This window comes from Protopterus annectens, chromosome 14.part0 (genome assembly GCF_019279795.1).
Source record: "Protopterus annectens isolate FY-2018-M chromosome 14.part0, PAN1.0, whole genome shotgun sequence".
In the NCBI taxonomy this organism is placed as follows: domain Eukaryota; kingdom Metazoa; phylum Chordata; order Ceratodontiformes; family Protopteridae; genus Protopterus; species Protopterus annectens.
In genome coordinates, this window is record NC_056748.1 from 270,253,169 (window position 1) to 270,266,740 (window position 13,572).

Sequence of the window (13,572 nt, forward strand, 5' to 3'; positions counted from 1 at the left end):
TCAACTGCTTTGTCTAATGAAAGGGTTTTGATGGGAGACCAATTGCAATGTTGCAAGGCTCTTATGAAGTGGTCTCTAGGAACATTTTTGTTACAGCGAGTTTGTAGAAGGGAGGGAGAGTTAATTATTTTAAGTTTTACCCCAAGGATAAAAGTGGGGCTATGGTCACTCAGAGAGTATGGTAGGGTGCTACATTGATGGGCAGTATTTGGTTGATTTGTGAGGATCCAATCAAACATAGATTATTTGTGTGGCCTTATCAACGCGCGTGGGAGTAACATAGTAAATACAAGGTGAATAAATATGTGTTGCAAACAAACATGGCCATTTCATCCAATCTGCTAAACTGCAATACTTCTAAGAAAAAATAAGATACTAAAAGTTATGTTAATAATCAAAGAATGACAGTGTAAGGGAAACTGACTTCCAAGCAGGTTTTCAAAGCACTCTGCTGCTTACTCACCCTGTAAAATACTATACCTTCTATCATGACATTTGCCTTAACTCACTCAGAGATTAAAACTGCAAGCCATTAGAAACAATCTGGAGGTGGGTTGGATTATCTCTCTCAACCTCTCAGCATTAAAAAATCAAGCAGCAGATAAAAAAGAGGAGCGCTTTTTAATTTTTTTACATTAAGTGGTCTTTGTAGGCTAGACCCTATACACAGAATCTTGTCATAGCCTTAATTTGTTTAATAATATATATTAATGATAGGGAATCTTTGTACAAGCTAAGATTATTTATTTTATTACTGTGGATCAGCCACTACCAGGGATCATAAAATTAGTTTAGTACAACAATTAGAAGACAGTGTCAGTGGTGCAATAGGCAGCCACCTTGCTTTGGTGCAAAAGCTGTGGGTTCTATTCCAACACCAGGTGATCAAATAGCTGACACTGCAATGCAGTACAAAGGGGTGGCTGCACTGCTGAGCGTATTATAATTTGGAAAGAGATGCCAAACAGACGTCCTACCTGCTTGAGTTGATGGTAGTTCAAATGGATATAAAAGATTCCACTGCCCCCATCAAAAACAATAAGGTAAGTTCTTCAATACCCAGGCCAAATTCCCCCAAATAGTATAACACCGCCTCAGTTCTCTCCTGAACAGAGCTCACTAACCTAGTGGGACAAACCATATCAACAAGGAATTAAAAAATAAAACTACAACATTACATACAGCATCATAAACAAGCCAAATCGGATATCAAGTCATAGCAATCGAAAGGTATGGGCTGGACTCAGTAAGAGAAAAGGTTATGGAATTTGGCGCATCACTAAATCGTAGTTAACTTTATTCAGATAAGTTTATTTTGTATTTCAACTTTCATTAGGGTATGAAGCAATCCATCCTCATGACTTCAAGGGACTCAGAAGTATTCCTTTAGTGATACTTTATTTACAGCAAGCTGATAAAGTACACATTAAAAATAAAATCCAAAAAATCATGCTATATCGTATAGCGTGCATTTAAAATATGCGACCTTTGCACCTCACCCCCATACATCTTTCCTGAAGCATAACGTTGAAAAGCTGTTGCATGCCTATCAAACAAGGGAAACCCATGCCGATGTACTCCAAATCTAAAAATACAGTGCTGAACATTAATAATTTGCAAATCCCTTTATGAACCAAAGTCAATGTCATATTTCAATGGCATCCAAAATGACCTGCATAAAACTCTGTTCTTCAGCTCTAAAATGATTATCTCCTATGTTGAGTCGGCTTCTTAATTCTGTATTTAGTCACAACTAATGTTGGTTAACAACTTCTTTAACTACATTCTCTATCATATACAATACCTTATTCTCTTCCAACCAGTACTGATGCTTTAAATCCATGCTGATTGTCCGCCTATAACCTGCGCACGTTAAAAAATCCTCCGACTTGCAACAAATGACAAGCAACTGCAACCGAGTCGTGACGACAATTAAAAAAATGTTAGCTCACACAGAATTTGCCTTGTGTTACACCCAGCAGCTCCTTAGATAAACTCGTGCTCAGATTTAATACAACCGTCCTCCCTATTGTAATGCACTTGTAGCGCCAGTAACTGAAGTTTTTTGGTGGTATGCAAGGGGTTGCGTTAAACAGTAACTCATTCAGGGAACTTTTCACCATACTTTCTAAAAATTATCTTGTTCCAGAATCCACTCTGAAAGTGGGGATATAGTGTAATTGATTACCCCCAGGTTGGCGCAGATTTGGGCATTCCTTTCTTCATTGACTGGTTCTCCAGTCTTGATTGACACCGTGTGCAGGCTGTGCATCTAATTATTAAAATAACTTATTATGTCCTACTAAACTGTGGAAAACGAATAAAATAACTATGAAAACAACAAATACTTGTTATACCCTAATAATGAACAACGGAAAATGAAAACAGCAAATACTTTTTGTACTCGCAACTCGGCACGTAAAAATCTACTGCCAATCATTAGCGGACCGGAGTTCCGCTGCGGCGACCCCTAACCGGGAAAAGCCGAAAGACGCAACAACAACTAAACTACGGAAAATACTTATTATATCCATAGCCAGCTTTAGGCACCATCGACCCCTGCGGTCGCTGGAGGTCCCCTGTTCCTGAGGAGGCCCCAACCACTGCAAGTTATCTTATCTTGATATTTTATAATACGTCTGTTAAAACAACAAAAGCTAGTACAGCTATCGTGCGTATTTAATAAAACCAGGAGAGTAATAACCCTTCTTTAAAATTCAAAGATATTGCTGCTGGTTATAGTAACAGTGTTTTATTAAAGCAATAACCGACGGACGTGGTGTGGTATATTGAAGATTTTCCCACAGTTGGTGTGGTTTAATCACAAGGGCGAAGTCCGAGTGATTAAATAAAGCTTTCAATATACCACAACCACGGAGTTGGTTATTGCTAATGACATTATTTAGGAAAAAAAAAAATACTTGCTTTTCTTAAATAATGTCTTTCAGGAGCGGCCTTAGGTCAACTGATACCCTAGGCAAAAGGGCTTCACGGCGCCCCCCACCACACCACCCAGTGCCCCTATCCTAGTCTATCTACACCAAATAAATACTGGAAAAGTGCCTCTACTAGAGCGGCGCCCTAGGCAGCCACCTAGTTGGCCTATGCCTAAGGCCGGCTATGATGTCTTTGTATAATGGCGCATTACTGTTCTTCCGCTGGTTGTGGTATACTGCTTCCCTGTTTTGATGTACTGAGCATGCGTATGGGACTTGCATCCCACGCATACCCAGTACATCAATGCTTAGAAACGGAAGCAACGGAGAAAAGAAAGTCTCCGTTGCTCCGTTTTTTTCTTTTTTTATTTGTTTAAAAAAATATATTTTGAGAACTTTATACCAATGGAAAAAAGTCCGGGTGACCGGACCTTTTTTCCGTTGGTATATTGTGGGATTGAGAAAAGGGCACACTGGCCAATCAGTGTGCACTTTTTGGAATATTAATGGAGGGGGTCACTGTATAACAAACAACGGCTTTCACAATTCCATTAAATATTTTACCACTGACATAGTGCCCCTGGCTTAGTTAAACCCAACTGGTGGACATTCTCTCCACTAAAACTAACAACATATCCCAGCTTTAGGTAACTGCAATACCAATGGCTACAAGCTCCCCCCACCCACACACCCCAATCATCCTTGACTGCATGGGGGCCCCACAAAAGCTGTGGCTGATTGGGAAAAAATGTATTAATTTCCTGATTATATAGTTAATCTGAACAGAGCTGTAATATAACTCGATTAGAATAAAGCTGGTAATGAATATAGGCAAGGTAAGCACTAGAGAGATAATCAGCCCAGTGTGACTGATCTCAATGCATACCTTGGCGTTTAAGAACACCTGATGCTTCTGATCTTCAGGGGATGGTTTTCTGGTAGGTACAGGGAGGTTTATAAACACTGGCAGAAGAGCAGATACTATAACTCCCAACTTCTTTGCTGAAGAGTTCAGCGCAATACTAATAATACAAGAATAAAGGCTCAAACTCAGGAACATGTTTTAAATATTACTCTAATGCAATTAAAAAGTTAATACAATAGCACACGTTGCATCAATGTGCATTTTTGTTGAATAAGTATAAAACTCTGATGTCTGGATTTATTGACTGTCTGTAGTCCTGAATGATTCACAAGCAAATCAAACTTTTTATAAAGGACAGAGCAAAATTATGAGAAAAATCAAGGAAAGCCTGTGAAATCAGGGCTAGTGACAGGCTTGCATTGCTCATCATTGAGGTAAATAAAAGTTACTTACACCTGCTACTGTTTAACTGCTATGTAGCAGTCACTGATATGGTGTACCAATAGCAGTGGTACAAAACTAGTATTGCTAAACATACATTATTCTTTTGGACATCAGTAAAAAATGTAGCTAACAAGTAATTATATTTCAAAAGTGAGGCACAAAATATGTTACAGAACAGTTGGACACTTAGATCTAAGAATCTGGGCCCCCCTACTCCCCAGATTATATAAATGGATACAATGGGCTCACATAATCATCCTTGACTTTGTAGGGGGGCCCACAAAAGCTGTTGCTGGTTGGGGAAAAGTGAGGAGAAAAAAATTGTATTAATTTTCTGATTACGCTCTTTAACCTGAACAAGCTGTGATATGATCTTGTAATGATAAAGCGGATAAAGGCCTCTGCCCTCAACTGCAGCCATGCTAATACTAGCCTTGCTTGGATATGTGTGTACAGGAAGCTACTGTAGGTTACGTGTGTGTGTGTGTGGGGGGGTTGTGTGTTTATTACTCTAATTCTCATCACAGTCAAACCTTAGAGGTGTGCACATGTGGTCATTATAGCTTGTGTTTGGGCTCAGGACTGTGTGGTCATTATTTTCTTTTACTTTTCTCACAGACCTCAGAGGAAAGAAGGTTACTATGGCTTGTGTAGGGGCAGGGTAGTGTCCAGGAACAACAAAGTAGAATACATTACTGCAGTCATTATTTGTTTCACATTCCTCACAATCATACTTCAGGAATGCATACAGGTAGCTGCCTGTTTGGGTTGAAATGTGAGGGGGCATTCTGTGTATGTGTGCGTCTTCAATGACTTGAAATACATGGCTGTGTCTGTTTGAACTTCTGCTTTCATCCCAGCCTAACAGCAGAGGGATGCTTAGGCAGTCTTTCTTTTTTTTTTTTTGGGGGGGGGGGGTTAGGGAGGCAGTCATTTCCCAGATAGGACTTATATATCCAGACAACACCTAGCTTGTTAGTTTATTGCTGCTGCAACTTTGTCATATTTGAACACTTACTCATGTTTTTTTTTTTTTTTTTTTAAGGTCACCACTGGATTAAAAGGCTGGAAAAATGCTCTAAAATACATCCCAGAAAATCTATAACCCTTTGGCTTCTTGGGCCCTGGCTTGAGTTATTTCCTAAACTGTTATTACTGTGCTGTCTTGGTTAGAAAAGGTGTGTTGACAGGATGCAAGGAAAACTAAAGCTGTACAGCAACACAATTTCTTACCTCAATCATAATTTCTGTTCAAGTCATCATTGATTGAAAATATTGTGTAAAAAGAAAAAAAAAAAATTAAATGCACTTCAGAGTATATAGGGAGTAATGGCTTCTTGAAAAAGCTGAAGAGTAAGGCAAATGAGGGAAAAGGAAGAACAAATAGTGTTCATTGTATGGGGAGCCCAATATGGGGGAAAACTGAAGGGTATGTGCGTGTGTGGGGGTGCTGAAACAGTAGGTCTAGGCTGCCATTTCACCTAAGTCCAGACATGCACATAAAGTTACTGCAATGTTGCAACTAAATGCCGGTAACTGTAAATGTCCCTTTGTGAGATGGTCCAACATAGTGTGGTACATAAGCCTGTTGTAATGTAAGTACATTGTGGTTACAGGTCAGTCTGTGAGTACTACATCTAAAAGTTTGCAATATGAACTAAAATGTTGCTTAGGAAGGGTCAGGGTGGCAGTGACAATGTGATATGCAGACTTGAAGTGCCCAGGGGACCCCAACTTGACATCTGCTGGGGGCCCCCAAAATGCTAACACCAGCACTGATTATATCACCAATTTTGGTAGTAAAAGAATAATGAAACAATATGTAAATCTAATGTTAGCATAAAAATGTTTCTCTTTAAAAACACTACAAACTTTTTTATTCTGGTAGATAAACTAAAAGATTGTCTTATTTTGAGAACTTAAACACAGTCAGGTAGGTTATAGAAAATGACTACAAGCAGTGAGTGCTCTATAATCAGATGATTCATATAGTGGATATCTTTGTTTCTGAACAAAAACCCTTGAACTTTCTACAATTTAACATCAACAACATTGCTCTTAGGTCATTCTGGTGTTAAAAATAACTGCTAGATAAACTAAAAATATTAAGATGCTGACATTCTGCATGTCATGGTAGGAATTGCAGTCTTATTTTGAGAACTAAAACAAATTGAGGCAGGTTGCAAAAATTACTACAAGCAGTGCTCTATAATCAGATGAGTCATATGCTGGATATCTCTGTTTCTGAACAGAAAATCATTGAACTTTCCATATTTTAACATCAAGAACATTGCTCTTAGGACATGCAGGTGATCCTGAAGAAAAATGTATATATAAAGGTAGGCCATCTACAGACCCTGGAAACTACAGACCCATAAGTCTCACTAGTCTTATATGTAAAGCCATGGAAAGAATTATCATGGAGATGATCAACAGAGATATAGTAAACCTCCAGACACTGGACCCAACCCAGTTTGGTTTCATCAAGGGCAGATCATGCCTACTCAACCTGGTGGACTTCCTTTTGAAGGTCATCAAAGCAATGGATGAGGGCAAAATCATTCACACTGCCTATCTTGACCTGGCTAAGGTAGTTGACACAATACCCCACTTGGGCATTGTTGACAAATGCAAGTGGTTAGGTACAAACCTGTATGTCACCCGGTGGATAGCCAAATGACTCACAGACAGGACTCAGGAAGTTAGAATTGGGGAGTCCATCTCTACAAAGAGGCCAGTCACAAGTTGAGTCCCTCAGGGATCAGTCCACTAATTTTTGGCATTTACATCTCAGAAGTCAAGGCCAATGTCAGTGGTCTCTGGCTTACTAAATTTGCAGATGACTGCAAATTAGGAGCTGTCACTTGAATCTCACATTGACACAAATGTTCTCTAGAAGGGGCTGATACAGACAAACAACTGGTGTCAGAGCCATGGATTAAAAGTACATTCAAGAAATGCATAATAGTATCCTTTGGAAAGTCATCCATCCCTGGTAACTATCATATTGACAACATACCCCTTAGATTTGACACAGTAGTCAATGACTTAGGGACACACATAGATAGTAATCTAGCCTTTGACGATCATGTGTCTACAGTGGTGAGGAAATTATTCTATGTTGCGCAAAGGTATGGCATCTAAGTCCAAGAAAGTCATTGTTCCACTGTATTCAGCATTCATCAGACCAGTTATTGAGTACAATGCCCCCTTTGGTATGTACCTAACCAGGCATATCCAACAACTGGAACACCCACAGAGGTTTCTCACTAAAAGACTACAGGGAATAAGCAAAATGTCCTATGCAGATCGCTGCAAGGCCCTATCCCTGTATTCTATCTCCTACAGGCTTTTGAGGGGAGATCTATGCCTGGCATACAGGGCATTGTCAGACCCCACTCTAATGGACCTCCTGCATATCCACAAAACAAACACCAGAATTACCCATTCTAAAGACTTAAACCTTGCCTGTGATATAAATAGGACCTGCTAGAGAGATAGGTATGTATCCCAGAGACTACTACATCTATGGAGCAGGCAGCTCCCTATCCAAGTGAAGCAGGGTTCCTCCCTAACCCAGTTCAAGTGCAACTTGGACAATTGGATGGGAAACCGGAAAATCATCCCTAGTTTGGCACCTATGTCTCTAATGGACACAGGTAGCCTGTAAATGATTAATCTCCCAGGCTCATGCTTACACTTATCAAGGGTATCAGAAATTTTCAGAGATTTGGGATGCATAGCTAGGCTTAAAAAGGCCCTTGTGGTTGTTAGCCTAGTAAACACCTATGAACCTAAGAGAAAGATAGAGAAACTGAGAAAGACAGAGACATTAAACAGAGAAAGACAGAGGCATTCATATATATATATATATATAACTCAATCTGTTGTTGTTTATCCTGTACTTTAGCCTTGTTGAGGAAGTGCACCTATCTCTATCTACCTATTTAGATTGATAGATAGATAGACAGATAGATTGATAGATAGATCTGAGGTAATCTATCTCTACATCCTCTTCCACGTTTATGCTTGGAAACTTTATTGTGACATCACAACATTTTTCTGTGACAGCAGCTGAGATACCACAACCAGAATTCTGAGATCTGAGGTTTAGTATTCCAATATATCTAAAAGAACATCACAAAATGTTTTATAATGTATAAGTCTCAGTGCTCAAAGCAACATATTATCCTAGCATTGTTATGTACAGATTTACTACGCTGTGCAGGCATCTCGAGGGGGGGGGGGGGTCTTGATTACACTATAACCAAAAGGGGTAATGTTGTCTTGCATTTTGGTCTTGAAGATTTAAGCAAAAAAAGAAAAAAAATTTTAAATGTACTGTCTGTGGATCCAGAGAAGATGGAAGATGCTGAAAGTGGCTGGATTGGGGGTTCCTGAAAAGGGCATCTTTACCCTTTTTTAACTGTTTGCTATAATAAAAGAAGAATGTACATGACATACATTGCATATAGTATCTGTTGGAGTTGCAGTAAGAATAATTCCCCATAAATTTCATAACAAAACTAAAAATGAAGCTACTTCTTTGCTTCACCCCCATTCTAAGTGTGAGCTAGATGCATGCTTTCATCTGGACTAAATGTTCCTAAATTTCCATCTCCACCTGGACAACACAGACAAAAAAATCAATCTTGTCATAATCCAGGCTTATAGAATCTCCTCTTTCACTCCAGGGCCTATAGGAATGATTGGTAAAGGTATCTTACTGGATCAGCTAGAATATGGTCTCTTTCAGATTCATGTAGCCTCTAAAAGAAATGTATCGACCATCCAAACCATCTTAAACACCATACACAGATTAATTACTCTCCCCAAGAAATGAACATCACTGCAAAACTATTGAAACAGTCAACAGGCTACCTGCAAAACAACAAGCAGACTTTCTACTCACCGCTATTTAAACTTATCAAGAACAAGACCTTCCCCTACTAACCTCCAGACTATTTAGAGATGCACCAGCATACAATCTTAGAAGAAGAAAAAAAAACAGCCACTTTCTGTGTATCCCCCTCTGGTGTTAGACTGGAATGAAAGTGAAAGCAGAAGCATAGCTCGTTCAACCGCCACCCAGCACTGGTACTACGAACCAACTCCCTACCCAAAAAAAAGGAAGTTCCTTTCTACTGGCACACCAACCAGGTGTCCAGATGTACAGAAGTGAAAAAAAAATTATCACAGTAATAATTTCAACTTGTTACTCTTAGACAGCATAACTGTACCTATACAAGTTATTGTGACCCTCTGTGGAAACCGCTGAAGTTTGTGGGGGAAGTTAAAGAAATAATGACCACACTGTCTCCAGCTCAACACAAACAGTAGTGACCTGTGCAAACCTCTGTGGTTTGGGAGGAAAATTAAAGAAAAAAGAGCATTTTCTCCAACCTCCCCAAACATAAACTACAATGACCTCCTGTGCACACCTCTGAGAAGAGTCAGTTTTAGACTAGGAGTAGTTCAGAACCGAGGCCATTACTAAGCTTGTGTCAAAATCCAGTTATATAGCCTTGGAGTGTGAGGGCAGCCAAGAAGCCCTGAAGGTATAGATGCTCTGCAATGCCTTTTATTCTTTATGAAAAGAGGGTGACCCCCACTAGAGAGTTTTAGCCATTTCTTTGTACAGTTCAGACATCCTACTGGTATAGAACAGGATAACCTTGTAATGTAGTTCACGTTTACTCTACCCATTTGCACACATTAAAGTATTCCACATTGCTTCACGCATTTCATATTAGTTATGCAAAGTCAAAATAATGAGCAAGCAACAGCAGGCAGCTAGTCACTTTCCTCTACAGGCAGCCTTAACATTTATAGCTGCTTTGCCTGAGCATATCTCATCTGTCCAGTAAACTAGTCTATCTTACTTGACACAAATGCATACTAGTCTTTAAAATCAATAGAAAAATATATATCCTACTCACGCTGAAGACGTTTCAGGTCGAAGTGAAACAAAGGCAGTGAAAAATCCTGAAGCAGCTCCATGGCTGAGGCTGTGTATAAAGGCAACTAAAACATAAAAACAAATGTCATTTATTTAGAAAACAAAAGGTTTTTATGTTTTAGTTGCCTTTTTACACAGCCTCAGCCATGGTGCCGCTTCTAGGTTTTTCACAGTCTTTAAAGTCAGGTAATTAATGTTAAAAACTGAGCAAAGAACAAGAAGTCAGATACTTTCAAGAGACAACTCTGACTCCAACTCAAAAGTTATAGATACTTCTGTGTGCACATCAGGCTTTTTTTGATAAAAATGATGGCCATGTATTGTATTTCAGCTCCATGAACTTTCATACAAACAGTGGCGCACATTAAAAGTACTCCAAGTTGTATCACCCAAATCACATTAAAACTTTAAATGCACATTAGTTGTAAAAAGTCAGAAAACTGAGAAAAATAAGAGGGTTAGTTACTTTCTATAGACAATGCCCACGCCCACCTAGCAGTTATAGTTAAACTGACATCTGTGTATTGTATTTCACCTTTGTTGTGCAGAAACAGTAGCAATGGGTTAAAACATTCCAAGTTGCTTCACATAAAACACAGTAATCATGCAAATGCACACTAGTTCTGCAAAGCCAAATGGTAACTCTTTAAACTGAGAAAACAACAAGGTCAGTTACTTTCTACAGACAGCTTCCGTCCTGACAAATCAGTTCTATCTAAAATTACAGCTATGGATTGTATTTCAGCTTTACTCCACAAAAAGTCATCTCACATTAAAGTATTCCAAGTTCCTTCACACAAATCACAGTTACCCTGCTAAGTTAGTTATATTCCTCCACAGACAGGCCAGCATTTGTTTCTGTTACTCAAATTCATTTAATCAGTAGAAGAACATATTTTGAATCAACAAATATTTTCCGAGAGAAAAGCACAAAATTCTTATGCCTGGCATTTTTTGACTGACTGCAATCCTCAGGGGTTAAAAACAATGAGAAGCATACCTCTCTCAATCTCTTAGCACAAGAAATATGAACAACACCAAAAATAGTGGACAAAGGCCTAAAATCAGGGACAGTTTTTAAATATTGTTTTCATACATGTAGAAAGTTGCTAGAATAACAGGTTTTGCATTATCATGCATTATCTGAAGGATATGAAGTCTAAAACTTACGTCTGTCATTATTTATTTACTTCATTCCTCAACGATTTGCTAGAAAAGTGCAAATTTTACACAGAACAGACCAAAAGTATGAGGTAAAAATTTGGATATTTGAAAGACATGTCAAGGGACAGGGCAAGCAAAATCAGACATGTTGTGCAAAATCAGGGACAACTGAGGATTAGCCAGTCCCTGGTCATCCAAATGATTTGGCTGTTTACTAGTGACAACAACAACAAAAAAACTTACCTTATGCCATCGCCAAGCTTTCTATTCGCATCGTTCTCTCAATTTTTTATTGGATGACTTCTTACTTTGTCCCACCCATGATCTAATGCTTCTGGGTAGATCATTGGTGGGATGAGCAGGAGGCCAACAAATCAAATAGCCAAGATTGGCAGGCTTGCTCCCTTGGTGCCACTCTCACTTCTCTGTTAGGTGCACTTTTCGGCTATGCATTTATATTTTTTATAGTAAAGAAACACAATTTTTCTTTACTATAAAAATAAATAAATATCTGAAAAGCTTGCCTACAAGAGAAGTGAAAGCAGCAAGCTAGATAGCCACCTAGTTGCTTTATGCCAAAGGCCAGCCATGCCTACTCTATAGCCATGGTAATTTCTCCCAGTAAACCCAAATATGAGGGTTGTGAAACACTGTGGAGGGATCTTTGCATTACAGTATGAGTCAGACATCACAACCATTTGAAAGGGAAATTTTCAGATTTTGAGCAAAGGAATCCTTATGTAAGCAAGCTTGCCACTCATCAAACAGTACATGAAAGGATTGCAAATGAGGGTCAAGGAATCCACTTGCTCTAAAAGTAGTACCATAAGCAACATTAGATCCACATACAGTGCCATCCTCAGCATTGTAAATTATACCAGATTGAAATAAATCCAGATTAATTTCTTTCCATTGCACTACACACCAAAATTCCAAGAATTCCCAATCTCAATAATGCACCTCACTATTATAGTGAGACTACCTCAGCAACCCTCTTCAAAAATGCCATGGATACCATGACAGCACTGAAAGAAACACCACGAGTGTAATAAGAGCTGGAGAAATACAAGTCACCCACAAGAAACAGGCCCAGTAAGATTGCAGGAAATTCCTTGCTGAAACAGAGGAACTCAGGGAGCAATGACAGCATTATCCACACAACTTTCTGACGACCTCTACAGAAACACTAGCTAGCGAATGCCAGAAACATTATGCCTTGGTCACCCAAGAAATGACATCATAAGAGCTAATGGGTTGGAATCATGACTGAAAGATCATGGTAGTATAATCCTGGCCAACTGACTGAGAACAGATTAATTCAGAGATAACCATACAGATCCATACTAAATAATGGCTGAACACTCAGCCAGGTCATTCTATCAGATCCTTTCTAAACCATGTGGATATTGATTCCAATGAGCAGATTTGGTATAAATGTAGCACCGCAAACACCACGGCACACAGGACAGTAGACCCACAAATGATCTCCACACAGGTAAAATACCAAGATGAAAAAGCAATTTAATAAGAACTTCACAAAAAGACTTCCACTGTTACAAAATTCCTGTTAAGTGCTTTCACCCAGTCCAAATACCAGGCTTCATCAGAACAGTGAACATCCTGTTTAAACAGCTTAAAATAGCAGTTAACAAGTCATATGACTCCCACCAATAAAAGTGTGAGCATTGTTAAAAACATACCATACATACATTTTTTTAATAACACACAATGTATCACATAATATCTACAGCTGAATAACCGTGAATCAGTTCATTTAAACAAAACAGTACAGAGCGATTTAAAGTCTGGCAGCCCTTAGTTTTAATACACTAATACTAATATTGTCATTAAGCCCTGGGGCTCTCCCTGCATCTAGTCTCAGTTGCCATAGCAACTCTTGTACTCAAGTCTCGATTCCCAACTACCACCTCGGGGGTCAACCATAACCTGCTCCAAAACCAAGAACTTAATATTAATTTCTTTTCTAACTAAAATAAATGTAGCACCACACACACACACACACACACACACTTGCATATGCGCACACACACTAGTGTACATTCACACATATGGATTCTGACACTAGCATACATGTACCTGCACACATTCACATACACACACTTGTGTACACTTGCACACACTTGAGCACACACACACATTCTGGGGTCCCAGTTCTGAAGGGACAACAGCTCATTACCATTTTT

At 39.0% G+C, this 13,572-nt stretch overlaps 1 protein-coding gene across 4 annotated transcripts in view; it reads right to left on the minus strand.

The window, feature by feature from the left end:
• The window catches only part of SFXN4 (sideroflexin 4), a 645,242-nt gene extending 642,929 nt beyond the window's left edge, over positions 1 to 2,313 (minus strand). The window contains exon 1 of one of the 4 annotated variants that reach the window (XM_044055982.1): positions 1,805 to 2,313. In XM_044055982.1, the coding sequence (XP_043911917.1) occupies positions 1,805 to 1,843 (39 nt within the window). In that variant the 5' untranslated portion in view covers positions 1,844 to 2,313. Of the gene's footprint in view, positions 1 to 1,672; positions 1,694 to 1,804 lie in introns of those variants that run through there. The other 3 variants (XM_044055979.1, XM_044055980.1, XM_044055981.1) reach the window with 3 other exon arrangements.
• Positions 2,314 to 13,572: the final 11,259 nt, after the last annotated feature.